Source organism: Puma concolor, chromosome C2, assembly GCF_028749965.1.
Source record: "Puma concolor isolate L17-30 chromosome C2, mPumCon1.1.hap2, whole genome shotgun sequence".
Taxonomy (NCBI): domain Eukaryota; kingdom Metazoa; phylum Chordata; class Mammalia; order Carnivora; family Felidae; genus Puma; species Puma concolor.
In genome coordinates this window covers 156,942,438-156,963,124 of record NC_141675.1, presented here as the reverse complement: position 1 = coordinate 156,963,124, position 20,687 = coordinate 156,942,438, and the positions used below count along the sequence as shown (strand labels likewise).

At 54.3% G+C, this 20,687-nt stretch overlaps 1 protein-coding gene across 8 annotated transcripts in view; it reads right to left on the bottom strand.

Moving 5' to 3' along the window:
• The window catches only part of SLC37A1 (solute carrier family 37 member 1), an 81,911-nt gene that overhangs the window by 58,958 nt on the left and 2,266 nt on the right, over window positions 1-20,687 (bottom strand). Inside the window, exons 1-3 of one of the 8 annotated variants that reach the window (XM_086676045.1) lie at window positions 4,672-4,849; window positions 3,940-4,043; window positions 453-685 (exon numbers count right to left, since the gene is read on the bottom strand). In XM_086676045.1, coding sequence (XP_086532171.1) covers window positions 453-508 — 56 coding nt within the window. In that variant the 5' untranslated portion in view covers window positions 509-685; window positions 3,940-4,043; window positions 4,672-4,849. Of the gene's footprint in view, window positions 1-452; window positions 686-3,646; window positions 3,909-3,939; window positions 4,557-4,671; window positions 4,850-14,609; window positions 14,657-18,245; window positions 18,294-20,687 lie in introns of those variants that run through there. The other 7 variants (XM_086676044.1, XM_086676048.1, XM_086676049.1 and 4 more) reach the window with 7 other exon arrangements.

The window sequence follows — 20,687 nt, the reverse complement described above, 5'->3', positions numbered from 1 at the left end:
GGTTCCTGAACCCACCATGAGAAGGACATGCCAGGAGAGGCTGCCCTCAGAACAGAAAGTGGTGTTTGGGCCTGCATCTAACTTGTTTACATCTCTTTTTCTCCCAGCAAGTTCTGCCCCCGCTGAGCCGCTCGCTGACTTTGGACTTAATGTGCTCATTTCACCCGCAGCCCCTTTGTTTTTATTTCACTCCTGCCGGGAGCCAGTGGCCATTTTTCTGCGCAGACTGCGGTCCTTACGGAAACTACCGAAGACCGCGAAGGGGTCCGAACACCGTCACCACCAGAAGCGAAGATGGAAGACGCTTTGGCAACAATCCCGGTCACGTGTGCACCACTGACAGGCCACTCAAAGGTCGCAGGGAGGCCGGTCGCCCGCGGGGCTTCCTAATGCCACCGGCCGTGCGGTGTCACCGGCACAGGGCAGCGGGCCTGGCTGGTGCCAGCACTTACCACTGGTCCCGGGAGAAGGAGATGATGAAGCGGATGCCGGCAGGGAGGGGAGCCATTTACGCCGCACTGACCACGGAGCTCCGGTCACAAGGCAGGATGCTTCCTCCACAGGCTCCTGACCCCGGCTCCAAGGATTTCCCTCTGGCCGCTGCGGCTCACGCGGACTGGAAAGTGCGTCGAGGCGTCCTGCTGGTTCTCGCTGGCCCTCTTCCGTCCGGCGGAGCCTCGGCTCTCTACAAGGAGGACGAGGAATGGAAAAGTCGGCTGTTGTGACCGGCGCACGCCGGTGGGGTCCCCGGCTGAAGGAACACCCCGGACGGCTGCCGGCCAGCCCGCGGCAAAGCTGGACGTCCAGCACGACGGGGAACTCCCGCCGTGAGCGCTACAAGGCGGACACAGAGCGTCCGCCCTCGGGGACGGCTTGTTCCAAGATCACAGGAATGAGTTTCACCTGATGTTCTGATGAAGCCGCAGGCGACCCAGGGCTCGCCTCCATGCGGGAGACGTCTACAGATCAACCCCTTGGCTCTTAACCACGGTACTCCTCAGAGCTAATATTAGCCTTCACAGGAAGCCCGGTTGTGCCCGGTGGCTACACCACGTGCTCAATTACCAGGGCACGCAGGACCCCCGGACACGCTCGATCCCGCCCACCGCGGACCAGGCCCCATCTGGGCCGCGCTAACAGAGAGGAACGCAGGCCTCGACAAGACGGCACATCAGCAAACCGATCGCTGAACTGTGGCCGCACAGCTCAGTGGAAACACACCGAATGCCACGGGAAGGAACTCGACTGCGCATCTGCCTCTCCGTTCCTCATCTCCTGTGGTCACCTCAGAGACCCCCAGCACCCCAGGGAGATCTGTCCCCCGTCCCAAAGCCAACCTCATGACTTGTGTTATTTTCCAGTCTATCCGCTATGCTCGGCAACAAGGAGTCTTTTGGACCAACGCATTAAATAACACGGTACACGGTGCATTGTAGGACCCTGGCCAAAAATTCACCGGCTTATATACTTTTTCAAAGAAAGCTACTTTGAGTAAACATTAATCTCAATCTAAGGCAGCTGAAATTTATTTAACGTCTTCAAGCAACTTCCTTGGGATAACAAACAAGCAAAGCAAACAGGAGAGTCGGAGCACTCCAACTAAGTTCTAAGTGCCTGGGCATCTCCTCCTCTTTCATTCCAGCCCTCCCTTCTCCCTCCGCACACCTTCTTCAAGGATCTCCCTGCATGATGGTAGAGAAAAATTCAAAATCCTTGCTGAGTTTTCATCCCAGAAGCCCCGACCCTGAACCCTCCACCCAGGGAGGCAGTGGAGAGGTGAGTCTGCTCCAGCCGGAACTGTGCCTGAACTTCCGCCAGCCTGCTGCACCACCCCTCCCGACCCCGCCACCCCGCCTTGGGCTGGGTGACCCTGGGCACGCTGCTTAAACTGTCTGCTCCCTTGTGGTCCCTGCCTAAAAGATAGGGATGATGGCACCTACGTTTTAGAGTTGTTATGAAGAGGACAGGAGATTGTCCGTGGAAAACCCTTCACACAGGGCCTGGTGTGGAAGATGCTTGGTAAATAGCAGCTAGTGTTCTTGTGAATACGGATGAGGGAGGCCCAGGACTGCCGGGGACGGCCCCGCTCCCGTGACTGAGGTTTAGCACTTCACACGCAGCAGGGGCTCAAGAGATGTGTGAAATGAACCTCCACAAATGCTTCAAAAATGTTTTTGCTCAAAATCTAGATTTACAAAATATTTTACTAAAACTCTGCTCAAAACGAGTGGGCCCCTGCTTGAGCCTAAATCTATTTTGAGAAACAATCTTGCGACAATGACCTCGTAGCGAACGATTTGATTTCAACTTCACGGTGCCTGAAAATGGATGGTCAGAGTCCAATTTCTTCCTCTATCCAAACACTGCTTCTCTAGGCATGGCTTATCTAGGAATATTCTATTGTCATCTGAATCAATCAATCAACCAACCAACCTCAATTCTGGTAAAACCTGTAATTTCAAAAAAAAAATTAAAAAATCCAAAAGGCACTGGAAAACAGCAGGGGAGGAAAGCGTCCATCTCTTTTTAAAACAACAGCGGATTTTTCCCCTGTACAGTGGGTCAAAGCCAAGCGCTATAATTCTCATAGCAAGTGCAGTTAAGCTGCATAAAGGTAGTGATTTTACATGCGGGATGTTAAGAGCTCAACTTAATGAGGCTCCTTCCTCCAGAGCCCGGGCGGTGCCCACTGAGAAGCATTCCACGGAGAGCCGGCCGAGCCCTCTGAGGTTCACGGCGAGGACTCCTGTAACCACCGTGAGGCATGGCGTTCCCTTCTACAGAGGACAACAGGGACAGATGGCTCGCCTGGGCTGGACACTGGGCAGATTGAGGTCCAGATCCTCTCAGCCCCGTCCTCCCTCCCACCTCGCTTCCTCCAGGCTGTCCTGTCCCCTCCAGAGAGCACAGAAGAACGAGGCAAAGCACCTGCTTGACATCCTGTGTTTGGCATGCAGCCCAATCACGTAAAAAGGAGACAGACTTTCCCCCCCCCGTCGTTCTTTCCAGGCGCCCCTGGAACTCAACATTCGGGAGAGAAGTCAGAATGTCCAGTGTCATTCTATCACCAGAGACAGCAACTTCAGGACCCCCCACCAACTCTGTTAAAATCTGCCACAGGCACGTTTTTACACCCACCTTCTGGAAGAGCCCAACCCAGCCAGCTAGGAGAGGAATGACCCGAGGGAGACCTGCGTTCCCCAGGGCGGCCTCAGACCCTCCACTGGTGGCCCGGCAGTGGCTCCGTGCGCTCTTCCAAGCAAAAATAAGGAGACTGAAAGGAGGTAATGGCAAGAGTAAGGCGGAAAGGGTCTTTCCAGAACTGAGTGCTGCTGTAAACGATCTACACAACCCTGAGCACATTTTAAATGACCTACTTAAAGACAAAGTTTGAAAAGTGGGCCTTATTTTAAGACAAACATGGATGGCAAGTGCATGCCCCTCCCCCCAAAAAGTTTTTCTTTTTTCTTGAGAGAGAGAGAGAGAAGGAGGGGAGGAAGGGAGGAGAGAGAACAAATACAGCTTCCTTGCCAGAGAAAATACTTTCTGCGGTTGGTACTTTAAAGGCTCTATTCCATATTAAAGATTAATGACAATGGCCACTGTGTGTTTCCCGGGGTCTAAACACAAAAAAGGGCTCCTCTACCTGTACCACTGTCCTTGCCTCCACCCGCAGACAGAACCTCAAAGGTGGTGCACAAAACAGAAGCTGCAGATGCCGGTTCAAGACTCCATGGTGAGACACTGAAGGTCTGGAGCCTTGACCCACAAGGACACCAGCGAAGGGGCCTGGGAGGAAATCTAACACAGTCACCAACTCAAACAACTTGACAGGATTTCAGATCCGAGGCAGGCAGCACGTTCCCTGCAGCGAGCTCAGGGAAGCCGGAGGAGAGGCAGGCGTTACAATTCATTCCCCTTTTAGAAAGAAATTCCGACCTGGGGGCAGAGGGCTGGGGCTTTCCAGGGTCCTCCGTTCATATGCAAATCCGGGCGGTCCGCCGGCCGCGGTCGCCGGGTCACCGGGATGGGCCGCGTGGCTGCTGGGGCGGGGAGGGCCGGAAGGTGGGAGAAAGAGGAAAAAAGGGCCCGATGGGTGGTGGTCGGCAGGTGGGGGACGTCCCGGCGCTCCCCTCTCGATCCACAAGGTCGCTGTCACTCGCGTCGGCCGGGAGGCTCACGAGCCCGGGAACCAGCCGCGCCGCACGCAAACCGCCCAGAGGCCCAGGGCGCCGGCGCCCCGAGCCTCCGGGACGGCTGTTCCGCCGGCTCCTCCCCGGCAGCCGGTCCCGGGGGAGGCGGACTCGGCGGCACGCCCACGTCCCCGGCGCGCGGCGGACAATGCGCGGGGCTCCTCCCGCGGCGGCCCCGGTCCCCCAATGCCAGCGCGGCCGGGGCGGGGTGGGGAGGGGGGCCCGCAGGACCGCTCGGCCCGCCCCTGCCCCCACTTGCCCGGGGTCCCCGCGCCGCTCGGGTCCCTCCGGACGCACGGAAGGAGTCGAGACTCCCGGGCCCAGGCCAAGGCCAAGCACAAAGGCCGGCGGGGCGGGGGGCAGCCGGCGCGCCGGGACCGGCCCCGCCGCGGCAGGTGCCGCGCCGCCGCCAAGCCCGAGGACGCCCACCCCGCGCCGCTCTCCCCGCCCAGCCCCTAGCCCTGTCCCCGTGCCTCACCTGCGCCGCAGCCCGACCCGGCCGCCGCGGGCGCTTCCTGCTCGCGACTTCCTGGGGCGGCGCACGGAGGCCCCGCCGGCCCCGCCGCCCCTTTCACTTTCCTGCGGGCCGTGGGGCGCCGGGGCCCGGGCGGCGGCGGGAGGCGCGGCCCTCCCTCTCCGGCTCATCCCCCTCCTCCGGTCCTCCCCTCCCTCCCTCGATCCACGCCTCAGCCCGGGCCCCGGGGCGCGTCCAGGGTCCCAAACAGCCCCGGGGGCGCCCCCACGCGAGCGGCGCTGCCGGCCCGCCGGCTGCGGGGGCCCCCAGGCCATCCCCCCGGGCGGTATTTCGGCGGCCGTCCTGTGTCCTTGCACCTGCCGTCCGGCTCACGGGCATTCATTGGCTTGTTCTCCACTGGCCAACGGGGAGTCCCACCCTGGGCCCTTAGTCCTCAAGGTAGGTCTTGCCGACCAGCAGCAAAGAGACAAAGCGACGCGTCCCGCGGGAAGGCCCAGCGCTAAAAAGGGCGTGCCTTGGGCTACTGGCCTTTATTCCTATAGTCCCTTCTCAAGGGTCAGAATCAGGAAAGTAGCATTGTATTAAGTGAAAGTGGGGTCCACGGAGAGGCTCTGCTGAGCCTTCTTTTATCACGTCTGGATGCGCATGACCCACGGCAGCTCACAGGGTTAGCCGGACAAGCCCAGCCTGGCTCCAGTCACCTGCACCCGTTTGCACTTGCTGGTGTCTTCACACATGGTCCCCCCCCCCCCCCCGCCCCCAACAATTGTCCTCTGCATCCCGCTCTCACTTTTGGCCCACAACTGACCTTGGGCAGCCGCCAGAGGGCCCCATGATGTTCCTACAGCACCCACAGAGCACCCTCTGTAGGCACAGAGCATCCAAGCCCAACTCCCAGAGGAGCATCTCCCAGGAAGAGCAAAGCGCAGCAGAAAACACATCTTGCAGATGAAATTCCAGGAAGTGGCTGCCCCCAGCTAAAACTAAAAACAATGCTTAGGGCTAAAACAATCCAGGGCCTCCCTGTGAAAACCTTGAGGTCTGTAGGGACAGCGGCCCTCACCGACCTGCCCCGCCCCGCCCAACATCTCCCTCGGGCCAGCTCCCTCCTCCCCTGCCAGGCTCGCGGTTTCCCCTGGGGCCCCGTTCTGTTTCTAGAACACGGTTATCCTTTTCTGTTGGCTGAGTTGACTTGTGTCCAATGCACGGCCTACTTGGCTTTTGCAAAGGTTCTCCATGCAGAAAGGAAACCTGCCGGCTGCAGGTGGCCCCGGGGTTCGGCCACAGGACACCTGCTGGGGATGGCCGCAGGCCCCTCAACGTCTCCCTCCCTTTGGCAGGGTCTCTGTCTGCCAGTCCCTTCTCCCTTTCCTGACTCTCCGTTCTGAGTGAGCCCCAAACCCGCCCAGTGTGGCTCCCAGCTCGTCCTAGGTCACCCCTCCTCTGGTACTCCTGCAGGGTCTGCTCAGGGCTCCTTGTCTGTCACTGAACGTGTGCATCAGCTGTCCCCTCCCCCCACTTCTAGGCTCTCCCTCAGGCACCCACTCTCCCAGCGCACCAAATCGCCCTCCTGAAGCAGCTGGGATCCTGTCATTCCCAACGAAAACCCTTCACGACGCCCCTTGGCCCGCAGGAACACGACCTGGTCCTTTAGTAGCAGGACAACAGGCCTGACCCGCGCTTACAGCTTCCTGCCCAAGCTTTGTCACTTCCAAGAGGCGTGCTCTCTCCCACACAAGGCCGTTTCTGCCTTGCCCTCCAACCTCGGCCGGTCCCGGTGGGCTCAAACTCTGCGAGCTGGATCCACTCTCTCCGTCTTCCTAGTCTGCGCTGTGTTTCCTGGGGGCAGTAGAAACCAGTTTATCCTGACTTATCACCAGGAACTGGTCCCAGTTATTTCTAAATCCACCTCCTGGCCCCCGGCCTGGGGTTGGAGAGATTCTCGGGGTCCAGCCCTGACTCAGAAGACACCAGTCTCTGTTTGCCAGCCGTGTGAAGGAGTGCGGTGCCACAGGGATGGCGTCTCCTGACGGTGTTCACAACATCTCCTCTCAGAGAAAGTGGTATTTGTGTGGCACACAGAAAAACCGGAGGGAGCCGGGGCGGTCTTCATGGTGTTTGCTGAGAGTGTTAGTCTTTTAATTTTAGAAACGGTGACAATATTTATCTTTTATAAAATATTAATCGGGTATGCGATCATAAACACCTAAAAATGTATTAGGGGAGATAATCAATTTGTGTCAAACTCCCCAAATAAGACAGGTCACACTTTGAAATGAAAACCTGTGACTGCTTCACGATGAGAACGCACCAGGCTTGACGGTGAAGACGCCGCACACAGGTCCTGGGCGGAGGGTGCAGCTGCACGTCACCACTGAGACGCTTTCTTTGTGCGACCAGATAATTTTAAAGCCATTTGTTGCCATCACAGATCTTACAACAGTTGAAATTGTAAAGAATCTAACAGCTCTTCCTTCTCTTTCATTGACACGTCATGTGGAAATTTCTTAGGAGAACAGAAAGAATTCCAATCCAGTTGAACTTCTCATACCCAGCATTTCCAAATCATGACCAGGCGCGCCAGGCCACAGGCGGTGTGCCCTCGGGTGGCCACTGACACAGCCGAGGACCAGGGCTCCACACGGACGAACCCAGGGCGGCCAGACTTGGGGCTGGTCAGCTGAACACACCTCGCCTGGTGGGGGGGGGGGGGGGGGCCTCTGCTTTAACCCCAAACTTCCATGCTTGCTGTCAATGTTTTGATGCTATTTCGGTGAAAGAGCCACAGACCAAACGAGGGGCAAGCTCTTTCTTATCCAACAGATGCTTACTGCTTGCCTAGAGCGGCCAGCCCTGTGCCAGGCACTGAGGCCTCCAAGTCAGCAAGGGGCCTTGACTCTGAAAAGTTCATAGAGCAAGAGGCCAGGTGCACTCCAAAGCAAATCGACGTGAGCGTGAGGAAGGGGCATTTCTTAGGGCCGCTGTGACCAAGTACCTCAAACTGGGTAGCTTTGAACGGGCGAAGTTTATGGTCTCCCAGCTCTGGAGGCCAGAAGTCTAAGATCAAGGCTGTGCTCCCTCTGAAGGCTCCAGGGAAGAATCTGCTTCGGGCCTTTCTCTTAGCTTCCGGGGTTGCCGGCAATCCCGGGGTTCCTCAGCTTGCGGACGCCAGGCTCCAAGCTACCGGTCGTCGCGCTGCGTCCCCATGTCTCCCCTCTTATGAGGACACCAGTCGTTGGATTTCGGGTGCACCCCGCTCCAACATGACCTCATCCTATTTACATCTGCAGCCTCATTTCCACGTCAGGTCACGTTCTGAGGCTCCAGGAAGGACAAGGATGTGTGCGGCAGGGGCAGAGCCTGGTGGGGGGGGCGTTCCGTAAGTTCGAGCAGGGCACAGGGTGTAGGGAAACTAATGGGGGAATGCATCCTTAGGCTAGCAACATCAGGAAGCTGCTGGCACGGCAGGCGGAGCTGAGGCTGTGGCCAGAGGTGCTCGGCAGGAGGGGGCTGGGGCTTGGGAGCGGGGGTGACTGCTGTCTGGCGGTGGCCTGGCAGGGACCGAGCAGGGAGTGAGCAGTCCTCTCTCTCAAGTCCTACTCTCCCACTGACCCAAGCCAAGAGGCAGGCAGAGGCGACGGGGCCCCACTGCCACAGCACGGCTCTGGGAGGCAGAGACAGACGTGATGCTCAGAGAGCACCCGGCTAGGGAACATGTCACACAGATAACCAGCGACCACAGCACTGTTACACGTGATAACAGGGGGCATACAGGGTGCAAGAGAGCCGCTCCTGTGGCTGTCTGGGCCCGAGATATGGCTGCTGGGGAGCACGGGTTGGAGAAAGATCTACGAGACCAGAGGAAGGAGGCAATGGAGAGATAGGAGCCAGGGCTGGCCCCCACATGCCTGACTTGGGCAGCTAAGTGAGTGGCGGAGTCACTAGGGAGACATGGATGCGGGACACAGACTTGGGGGGCAGGCGGGAGAGGAACATATTTGTACTTGTTGAGCATTTGGCCCAGGGGACCCATCAGTGCAGATGCAGACCGGGGCTGGATGTGTGGTTTTAGAGTCTCTGGAAGAATCCTAGGCTGGTGGGGGCGGCTGGGTGTGGACAGCAATGCACAGCAGCGGAGAAGCTCGCCCAGGCAGGAGGCTAAGACGGAACCCAGGGGGGCCAACATTTAGGGGCCGGACAGAGAGGAGAAGCTGGAAGCCGCGGACACAGTGGTGGGAGAGGCCGGCAGGCGGTGATGTCCAAGGGCCTGAGGAAGGCAGTTTCCAGAAGGGGAGGGAGAGGGCCAGATGCAGCACAGGAGTCAGGGTTTACAGGCTTGGCCCAGAAGGTGGGGACTGAAGCTTCCAGGGGGGCGGGCAGACCTTCGTAGGGGACTGCGTGGGAGCAGGAAGCAGAGGCCACATAAAGCAGACAGACCATTTCAGGAGGGTTTGCTGAGCCTGGGAGGAGAGAGAAGGACCCAAAGCTGGAGGAGGACCCGGGGAGGAGGAAGGGCACGTTTGAGGCGTCTGGACGTTTCCAAGCACAGGTGGGAGGGGACAGGACACGAGAGTGAAGCCCGTGGGCCCATCACGCACTTCATCCACTGCCAACACGCGGCCGACTGCGCCTCCTCCTTCTGTCGACCCCCTTCCCATCCCAGGACCATTCTGCCGCAAATCCCAGACACGGCAAATTTTCAGGATGTATCTCTAAAACACAGGGTTTTAAACACCACCACAACCCCATCGTCGTGACTCCCCAAACAAGAATAATCCCCATAATAGCATCAAATACCCAGCCTGTGCTCTCTCCTCCCTGACTCCCTACGTTCTCACTATTGTATTTGTTTTTAAAGTGTGTCCATTTGAGGGAGAGGGAGAGAGAGAGAGAGAGGGAGGGAGAGAGGGAGAGAGAGAGAGAGAGAGAGAGAGAGAGAGAGGGAAGGAGAGAGAGAGAGAGAGAGAGAGAGAGAGGGAGAGAGAGAGAGAGAGGGAGGGAGAGAGGGAGAGAGAGAGAGAGAGAGAGAGAGAGAGAGAGAGGGAAGGAGAGAGAGAGAGAGAGAGAGAGAGAGAGGGAGAGAGAGAGAGAGAGAGGGAGGGAGAGAGAGAGAGAGAGAGAGAGAGGGAGGGAGAGAGAGAGAGAGAGGGAGGGAGAGAGAGAGAGAGAGAGAGAGAGAGGGAGGGAGAGAGAGAGAGAGAGGGAGAGAGAGAGCAAGGGAGGAGCAGAGAGAGGGAGAGGGAGAATCCCAAGCAGGCTCCATGCTGCCAGTGCAGTCCAACGCGGGGCTTGAGCCCAGGAACCGTGATACCATGACCCGAGCCTAAATCCAGAGTCAACGCTTAACTGACTGAGCCACCCCGGCAGGCACCCCGCTATCGTGTCTGTTTTTAAATGGGGTTCCAAACAGTCCACACGCGCCTTGTCCTGATGTGTCCCCCAGGTCTCCCCATCTGGAGGTTTGCCCTGCACCTCCGTCTCTGCCCCCGCGCTCTGGTCGCAGAGTCCGGGCCGTCTGTCCCGCAGCCTCCCACACCGTGCGGTGCAGATTCCGTCTTCGCGATGTGGTCCCAACATGTCGTTTTTGCTCCCTGCCCTTCCTGAGCTGGGTGGCGAGGCCTCGAGGCGGGGGCAGATTCGGGCAGTGAGGAGCACAGCAAGCACGACAGCAGATGTCCCCGGCCCGAGCCGGTTACTCACCGGGGGTGAGAATCGCAGGAGCAGTGAAACTGTGAGGTCCTCACCCCGTGACGTCTTCCTGTGGGCAGCATGCGTCCACAAGGACGGGCCTCCCCTCACCAATTATTTAGCTCTGAGGGCGGTGCATACAGGCAAGGAGGAATAAATGCGGAACTCCTTAGTGGCCAGTTTGCAAAATAAGGTGTAGGTCTTCTAGCATTCTTCCCCACGTCACCACTTTCTTCCCGCTTTGTTTTGCCCTTTTGTTACGCGCAGGGTGGCCGGCGCTGGCTGTGCTCTGACCCGCTGCCCTCGCCCCCCTCATTCACCCATTCCGGCCTCTTCTCGTTGGCTCCCGACTCCTTCCGCCACGACCTGGTCCCGATAGCGTCCTTGCTTTCTAGTGTGACAACACGTTCTGGGCTCACCTCACACGTCTGCCCCAGACCCGGAACCAGCCACTTCTCTCAGGAGACACCCGTCCTACAGAAGCCACCAGAGGGAGTGGGAGTCGATACGCACAGGACTGGGGGCTGTCAGCTTAAAGGACACAGGGCCCTCCAGGGGCAGAAAGACAGGAATCCAAAACACGCGCGGAGGAATGAGCCTCGGGACAGATGGAGACAGAGATCATTTTGTGGGCGGGAAGGCGGGAGGTGAGAGTTATCTGCTCTCCCTTCTTGCAGAAGGTAAAGTCGGGGGCTGAAAGTGAAGAGGGAGGAGGTGGCCTCTGGTGTTTGGGGACAATCCAGAGGATTTAGCGGAAGGGCAGCAAACGCTGGGGGAGGGCAGCAGGTGCCGAGAGACAGAAAATAACGAGATCACGAATTTCTATTGGTGCCAATCTGTGCGCGTGGAGTGAGAGTGTCTGTGACCCAAGTGACCCCGAGGGAGGACGAGGGTGGGCAGATCCAACCTGAGGGGTCAGCTTTTGTCACCCCCCCACCCCCAATTTGCAGGGAGGAGTCACTCCACCTACTGGGAGGTTCTGTCCTTCATGACCAAGAACGGGAGAATGAGACCCTACTGTGTATAAAATAAGCCCTGTGCTCGGGGGCTGGGGTTGCAATGAGAAGTAAGGCTTAAAACAAGGACCTCCAGTCCAAGAGAACTCGGTGTCTGTGGAACTGGAACCGGGAGGCGAGGCCAGGACGCTCCAGGGAAGGAGCAGAGGCAGACATTCCCAGAGAAGGCCTCCCTGGAGACAGCTCTGGCGATTCTGGGCTTCAGAGCTTGAGGAAATACCTCAGGCTTAGAAAGCATCCAAGCATTAACCATTATTAGAGAGGTAAAATCAGCGGGGCTCACTTAACTCGGAGAAGAGAAGCTTCATTTTATCTCCACTCATCAAAAACTCAGAATTCTGGCAGCTCTGGGGCGCTCAGCGGTGAGCGAGGTGATCTCTGCTCAATTATCCGCGTTGTTGCTAACGAACAGAATGGACGGCGGTGCCCCGTCCTTACTGGAGGGGCACCCCGGGAACATCACCTTACCCTCCCGAGCGCCAGCTCTCACCCATGGTTCCCTGGGGCTGACGTGAGGGCGAAGGAGGTCACGTGTTAGGATGGCACCTGGGTAGAGATTTTTTTTACCTGTTTGTCCACCGTGAATCCTTAGCACCTAGAATCAAGCCTGGCACACAGGGGACCCTGGCTGAACCCTTGACGCTGACTGGTCACAAGCGTGCAGTGGCTCCACCATAAATACTGGCAAACACAGCACATCGGCACGAATGCGTAACGGTTCCCGGACACACATTGGGCGCTGGGTAAGAGGGAACTACAAAGTCCCTCTCTGCAGCTTATTTTGTGGGTTTGCCAGTTTCTTCTAAAAATGGAGTTCGGGGCACCTGGGTGGCTCGGTCGGTTAAGCGTCCGACTCTTGGTTTCAGCTCAGGTCAAGATCTCACAGTTTCGTAAGTCTGAGCCCCACGTTGGGCTCTGCGCTGACGGTACGGAGCCTGCTTGGGATTCACTCTCTGCCCCTCCCTAATCACACCGTCTCTGTCTCTCTTGAAATAAATAAAGAATCCTAAAAAATGTTTAAATTAAAATAAAATAAAAATGGAATTTGATTTCCTGCCCCCGATCTTTAACGTAAGTCGTGTTAAGGTTCGGCTCGGGGGCATAGAGCTAATAGAGGTTTTAAAGCCAAATGTGCTACAGGGCGCCGATGTGTTCCTTCACAGCCATCCCCCTGCTGGCAAACACGGGCGCATCTGTGAGGGGACGTGCAGTGTGACACGTCAGTGGCCAGGTACCAAAGAGTGGCCTGGCTGAACGCTCCCACCTTCCTCCTGCAAGCATGCTCCTCGCGATCACCGCTGGGCCGATCAGCACTTACTGGATGTGCCACTGTGGAATGTTCCTGAACGTGTTTATACCTCAGTGTTTCCTCCTCTAAGGCAGGGTCACTGAGCACTTCTCTGTGTAAGACACTGTCCCTGTTACACAGAGGGAAAGGACAGGGCGCTCACCATCTAGCTGGCATGAAACAACAGAGAACCTCAAGCCACGAAACCCCCAAATCCCCCCAAAGATCCTTAAACAGGTTACACATTTTCTAGTTTTAACTTAAAAAAATGTTAAAAGTGTTTTAGAAAAAACAATCATGCATTTTGTTGATATCCCAACTTTTGTGAATCAAACAGGATTCTGAACATTCTACGGAGCCAATCAAAGGAGCGCGCTGGTGAGATGAAGTCGTCTTCGCCCAACTGACCTTGCTTAATAGACGTGGGATTTTACATTTCCATCCCGTTTCGGTGGGGAAACTTCTAGGGTCCCCACGCTGAGAACCTGCCCCTTTTGCCAGAAACGGCGGCAGTGGCACGGGTGGCGACCAGGACCCCCGGGGTGGCCCACAGGGGGTCCCAGCCAGGATTTCAGTGCCAAGTTGTAGTGCTCACGTGGTGTTTCAACCCTCTGTGGCTCTCCTCTTTGTGGAGGGGGAGGGAAATGATCCCGCAGCTCTCCTGACTACTAACTGTGCTTGGCCCCCAGCCTTTTAGAGGCTTCTCCTAGCAGCTGGATCATTAAAGACCAGGCCCGGGAGGGAGAGACAGACACAGTTACACGCAGGTATACCGGGGCCCGAAGCAGAGGCGAGGCTCGCACCCAGAGCCGAGGAAGCGCTTTTGATGGTCGCTCCAGAGTAGGGATTGAAGGGGGTGCCCAGAAAAGACAGCTGAAAAGGTATTTCCTTAAAAACGTAAAGGAGTATAATCTCCTTAAGGAACGCTCCGTACCTCCTTCAAACTTGTATTAAACATTTCCACTCATTCTTTTATCAAACCTTGATTGAATGAAGATAATTTTGACATATCCTCAAGGCAAAACATTGTTTGGTCATTTAAAACACTTCTGAAGTGGGGCGCCTGGGTGGCTCAGTCGGTTGAGTGTCCGACTTGGCTCAGGTCATGATCTCACAGCTCATGAGTTTGAGTCCCGCATCAGGCTCTGTGCTGACAGCTCAGAGCCTGGAGCCTGCTTCGGATTCCGTGTCTCCCTCTCTCTCTCTGCCCCAACCCACTTGCATTCTGTCTCTGTCTCTCTCAAAAATAAAAATAAACATTAAAAAAAAATTTAAAACACTTCTGAAGAAGCTCTGACACATGTGCCATAGAAGGTACATGGTAATGGCAAGTGAGAAATGAAAGCATTCCCATCAAGTACAAATATCTGTGCATTTAAAAAGCCTGGAAGGATTCACGCCAAAATGCCAGGAACGGCCGGACCTGGGAGGCAAGGTTCCTGGTAGTCTTTCCTTTCTTCTTTATACTTCACTGCATTTTACCCACTTTGCAAAAAACACTTAGTAATTTTTAATAATTTGAGCCTTGACCTTGTATCAGGCTCTGTGCTAGACTATGGGGGTCAAGGCCCTGGGAGCACTTGGGGAGGCAGACCTGGAGGCACCAGTCACGATTGTGGCAGGAACGCAACAGAAGGGAGGGGGACCCAGGGGCTCGAAGCAGGTAGGAAAGCAGCCCCCCAGGAGGCTGCGTCTGGGTAGGGTATTCAAGGTGAAGAGAAACATGAGAACCGGGAATCGCGTTTCAGAAAGAGAGAACAGCATACACTGATCTAGGAGGGCGTCCTGGAGAAAAATGATCTAAAAAATTAACAGTAGCTCATGGAGGTGAAGAATAAGCCTTTGGCGGAAAAGTGCTTATCCTCACGAACACTCCGGGAAATGCAAAGTAAAAGCACCATGAGATGCCCTTTTGCCCATCAAATTAGCAAAGGAGAGAAATGACTTACAGTAGGCACGGGTTCGGCGGGCAGCAGTCGCCGGGCTGGAGAGCGGGGCGGGGCCGGCCATTCTAGGAGGCAACACGGTAGTGCGCATTTAGTCTCCACGTTCCTCCCTCTGGTCGGTGAACCCTCAACCCGCACACAACCAAATCCCACACAGGTGGATTTGAGGTGTGGACAGAGACCTATGCACGCAGATATTCACACGGATACATTTCTTCATTTGGGGGAGTGGGTTCAGGGTGACCACTGCATCACTTTGCTACATCGCTGGCATGTGGGAACACGTTATTCTTCCGGATTCTTCCGGACGGAGCGAAGAGTATGTGGTCAGTGATTTAAAAGCCCGAGCGAAATATACACGTTCCATTTCTACCGCACGGGGCGTTTCCAGAGCATGTCATCCTCATTATCTTTGGTTCTCATGACCTTTCTGCAAGTTGGGCAGGACAAGCCTCGTCACGGCAGAAGTCACTCAGCTCGCAGGCTCCTCCCTGCACCTTGCTCAGAGAGCCTGATGCATCCTTAGGTCCTGCAGGGTGCAGCCCCTTGTCCCTTGGGATCTCCCTCCACCATCACTGGCCACACCAACGTCATCTGTGACGGCAGAGTAGAACCCATCTTACATATCCACTAGGACAGAGGAGTGACATCTTTTTTAGAATAGGGGTCCAAGATGAAGCCACGAAGCATCAGAGTTTTGGTAATTTTTTTTTCATAGCATGGATTAATGTTGAATTCGTCCTAAATGGTCTCCACATTTTCCTCCTTTCCTCAGAGCCCCCTAGTACCCAACCCAGGGGCCCCGCACACACACACACACACACTGCTACAATTACTTCACGAATGTACTGAGAGGGCCCCTGGGAAATCAAACCTGATTTCAGAGGGGTAAAAAACCCAGCTCATAAAGCAGAAGAAAAAAAGAATAAAAACTGGATGTACTTTCCTCTTCTTTCTCTTTTCCAAGTGTTGTGTAACTTCCAGTGCTGTTGCAAAATGATACCTAACATTCAGTTTGATCAGCTTGTGTTGACTGAACCCTTACTGTGTGCTGGGTGGTGAGAGCAGAGCACAGAGGAGCCGCAGCTCTTCCCCTGAGTTGCTGTCCAGCAGACAAGGCCAGTCTGCACAATTTCCAGACATCTCGCCTCCACCCCGGCTGACTCCACTAACCTCCCCGCCCCCCCATGCACATTACTGAATGGTTTCGCTTCCTGGGTGGTCAGGAATTCGTTTTTGTCTCTTGATGACACGATTCTCAACATCCCTCATTAAAGCACATAACTCAGGCAGGTGTGTCTGTTTGTTTCTTCTTTGCTGACTGCCATCTGCATGAGAGAGGCGTGACTTCAAACTGTTCAAAGAGCCACTTGCGCTTAAGAATCTACAAGTCAAGGGCAGCCTGGGCGGCTCACAGTTAGGTGTCTGATTCTCAGTGTCCGGCTCAGGTCATGATCTCATGGCTCCTGAAGTGCAGCCCCACCTTGGGCTCTGCGCTGATAGCACAGAGCCCGCTTGGGATTCTGTCTCCCCCCCCTCTCTGCCCCTCTCCTGCTCACGCTCTCTCTCTCAAAATAAAGAAATAAATGTTAAAAAGAGAACCTACATGTCTATATATTTCCAGAAACTGCAGTCTCTTCCTGCCCTCAGGTGTATTAGCACTAATGAATATGAGCATATTCAGTGAAATCTCTTCATCACAGCCTAACTCTGATCCTCACAATTACCTGGCTGACACCTTGGCAGTTTGATTCCTCTTTAGGAAGAAACGACAACTGAAGATAATTAAGATAAATTGGAGTCAAAAGTTCACCAAAGACCTACCGATAGAAGGTGCTTAGCTTACTACACAGTTAACACAGAATACTAATTAATAATAGCTTGCAGGGGCGCCTGGGTGGCTCAGTCGGTTGGGCGTCCGACTTCGGCTCGGGTCATGATCTCACGGTCCGTGAGTTCGAGCCCCGCGTCGGGCTCTGTGCTGACAGCTCAGAGCCTGGAGCCTGCTTCGGATTCTGTGTCTCCCTCTCTCTCTGACCCTCCCCCGTTCATGCTCTGTCTCTCTCTGTCTCAAAAATAAATAAACATTAAAAAAAAATTAAAAAAAAATAATAGCTTGCATTTACTAAGCACTCCCCACTGGGCTGAGCTCATCAGAAACATTTTATTCAGACATGGCAACGGCCCTAAGAGGGCAGTTAGCTAGATCTCCATTTTAAACATGGACAAACTGACCAGAAAGAAGTAAACAGAGCTAGGGTTCCAACCCTGCATCTGACTGCTATCCACTAAATGTCATTAAAAGTCTTTTATTTTTATTTTTTTTTAATGTTTATTTATTTTTGAGACAGAGAGAAAGAGAGAGAGAGTGCCAGCAGGCGAGGGGCAGAGACAGAGGGAGATACAGAATCCTAAACAAGCTCCAGGCTCTGAGCCGTCAGCACAGAGCTTGACGCGGAGCTTGAACCTACGAACTGTGAGATCATGACCTGAGCCAAAGTCTGAGGCTTAACCAACTGAGCTACCCAGGCGCCCCTAAAATCTTTTATTTTTTAAAAAAAGAACTTGCAATTCCTGTTTTTAAAATATCTGTTGGAGGGGGGGCTGGGTAGCTTAATTGGTTAAATGACTCGACTTTGGCTGAGGTCATGATTTCACAGTTTGTGAGATCGACCCCTGTGTCAGGCTCCACACTGACAGCATGGAACCTGCTTGGGATTCTGTCTCTTCCTCTCTCTCTCTCTGCCCTTCCCCCTCCTTCTAAAAAAAAAAAAAAGTTGCAATTCCTATTTTAAAATGTTTTTTTATTCTTTATTTTTGAGAGACAACGAGACAGAATGCGAGTGGAGGAGGAAGAGACAGAGAGGGAGACACAGAATCCAAAGTGGGATCCAGGCTCTGGGTGGGATGCGGGACTTGAACGCACAAACCACAAGGTCATGACCTGAGCAAGTCAGAGGCTTAACCGACTGAGCCACCCAGGCGCCCCCGCAACTCCCGTTTTTAAAATAGCTATACATCTACATCTGTATACCCACATATCTGTATCTACGTACCTATATCTGTACATGTATGGTCATATGTGGGTATACCTGTAACACATGCATACATTTCCAAGAATATAAGCAATTTTAATACACAGCCTGACGTTTCCATAATTGAGATGGGTCTCAATTCATTTTGTTGCTTATTCTCTGAGCGGCTGCCGCAAAGGCAACACAACAAAACAGGCCTGCCGGCATGCCTCCCACCGTCCTCAGTTCTTAGGGCTTCCCATGCACGGTCCTGAAGAGCTCAGAAGGGACGGCTCTCGGGGACTCCCCCAGTTGCCATGGCAACCGCCAGGCCTCCAGCCCTCCGCTCGGAAGTGGGTCAGAAAGGTGTGCACGGTTGGGTAACAGACCCCCCAGGAGGGCTTCCAAGAGCCCTCTCCCCCCCCGCTCGGGAGCACCCCCACGCGAGGGGCTCGGGGCACCCGCTCCAGTCGGGCCCCTGTGCTCTCGTTCTTTGTTCTGGAGGAGGGTAGGTGGGTAGAGAGGTGGCCTCCGTCACCCACACGGCGGGGAAGGGGCAGAAGAGGATTTCCTACCCGAGAAAGGGAGCTGGGCGGACCCGTGGGCGCGCCCCGTCCGCACTCACCCGAGGCCCCGCCGGCCGCGCCCGCCAGTCTTCACGGAGCGCCGCCTCTGCGCAAGCTCGCCGCGGGGGTGGATGGGAAATCCCTCGTGGGGGATGCTGGGAAGAGCTCCCTGGGGGATGATGGGAAACGCCGGGTGGCGGGTGGCGGGGAGGGCCGGCTGGGGCGCGACGGGAGACCCTTGCGGGGGAATTACGGGAAGGGCCTCCCTGAAAAGGTTTTGAAGGAGTAGAGGAGGATTTCTTCCTTTTTTCCCCTCCTGGTGATGGCCTCACCTTTTTGCCCCTCGTTCCCCCAAAGAAAGGCAAAGGATGAGTTAAGCGAGCATTTTGAAGGCCTTTGGAGTTTGAGGGCGCTGCTCTTGTGATCACCGGGCACTTCGGGGTCACCTGGGAGTTAGGGGTCAAGCTGCCAGGAACCGGCTTGGCCCGATGAAGTCTTCCCGGGACTCCCCAGGTCTCCTGCGAGGGAGAGAGCCTGATCTGAGCCAGGGAACGCTTCTGGAAGGAGGAGTTTGGATCAGGTCCCGTGTTGCTGTGGGAGGCTGGGGAGGCGGCCCTGCTGTCACCCGGTATTGCTTTATTTGGACACTTGCTAAACCTGCCGTGTAGTGAAATTACTGTAGATTGAAAGATGGGGGGAGGGGGAACTCTGACTACTGTGCGTGGGACAAAAGTTGTAAATTTTAGGGTTCACCAGTGCTATGGCCAGATACCCAGCTGCTTACTAACGATGTGATCCAGAACAGGGTTTGTTTATGCCACTTGCTGTATTTTTTCCAATCTAAAGCGTATTGAGCCAGTGGTTCTCTGCTTGGTAGATGGTTAAGGCCAGTCCTCAAAAACCATAGTTACTCCTTTAAATCAGAGATCCGGGAGGCAGTAGGGGTATGAGCTTTGAACCCCGCTGGCTCTATGATCACAAGCAAAGACTTTACCTCTCTGTGGCTTCCTTTCCTTAACTGTATGGTGGGGGAATGGCAGCAAGGGTTTAATAAGATAATTCATATAAAACTCTTAAAACACCACCAGCCCAGGGGCGCCTGGGTGGCTCAGCGGGTTAAGTGTCTGACTTCAGCTGGTGTCATGATCTCGTGGTTCGTGAGTCTGAGGCCCACATCCGGCTCTGTGCCGACAGCTCCGAGCCTGCAGCCTGCTTCGCATTCTGTCTCCCCCTCTCTGCCCTTCCCCCCCCTCAAAATAAATAAACATTAAACAAAATTAAAAACAACAACAGAACACTGCCAGCACAAGTTGGAACTTAGCAAACCGTAGTTACTGTCATTGTTAGAGCAAATCTGAAAGTTGAGTTTCCGACAGTTTCACATGCATAAAAGCAAAATTTATTTCTGTTACTATTATCATCACAGATTTCTAACATTAAAATATTTTTGACATTTAATTATAAAAAGACACAATTGTAGTCAGTGTGGCAACCGTCAAGCATAAAAGTAAATCTTAATCATCTTTATCCCAAACACCTGACTTTTTTTTTTACAACTTTTTTTCTTTGCAACTAACAAATAATGTTAATTGTAGGGTCTTGTGTGTTAATCAGCTTGTAAATTGTTTCTTTGTTCAGTAAATGATGTGTTTGGGCCTGAGGTTTGGTTAAGATCGCCATCTTCCTTTCTGTCACTGTTTCTGAAGGAAAGGCCTGCAAAGTGTGTGTGACCTGGGAGATCTGTGGATGTTTCCCTTCTTGGATGTGGCATCCACAAGGCTGTCGGGCAAGATCAAACTCTGTTTCCTCAGCCACTCCTCCCCTACTCTGACAGCAACAACAAACGACACACCTTGGGGTGGGTGTGTGGGGAACTTTCTATGAAGGATGTGTGATTTCTTGGTAATATTTTTGTTGTTAACATGATGTAGCTATCACAATAAATGACAATACGTTAATAAAATATTATCTCTGGTCCCCGTGGCGGCTCTTTGAGATTAGAAGGGCATATTCTCCTCAGTTTACAAAATAGGAATCCGAGCCTCAGAGGGCAGCTGAACTGCCTGAGGTCACCAAAGCCATGGGGACCCAGAATTGGAACTTGGGCATTCTGGCTCTAGATGGGTAATGTTTCCAATGATGACTTTAGGACCGGTCTCCCCCCTCTCCCCATTTAGGTCAATTTTTTTTGAGTACTTAAATGGGTTTAAAGAAATAAAACTATTGGGCTATTGTTATTGCTGAAGGTACTAAATCTCAAAAAGCAACAGTATTTAGATTTAAGCTGACACAGTTATTTGTATAACTTGCAAAAACACATTAGAAATCAGATATACAAATGTATGATGGCCAAGTCGTATAGAAAAATAGAACTCTGATGCACAAGCTACAGCCCAGGAAACCAACCCATTATTTATAGGAACCAGCCCAAAAAGCCAGTGTGCTGTAAGTCAGGCTTGTCGGCAGTCAGTCCTCTGTCTCTACCAATTGGTCTAGGAGCA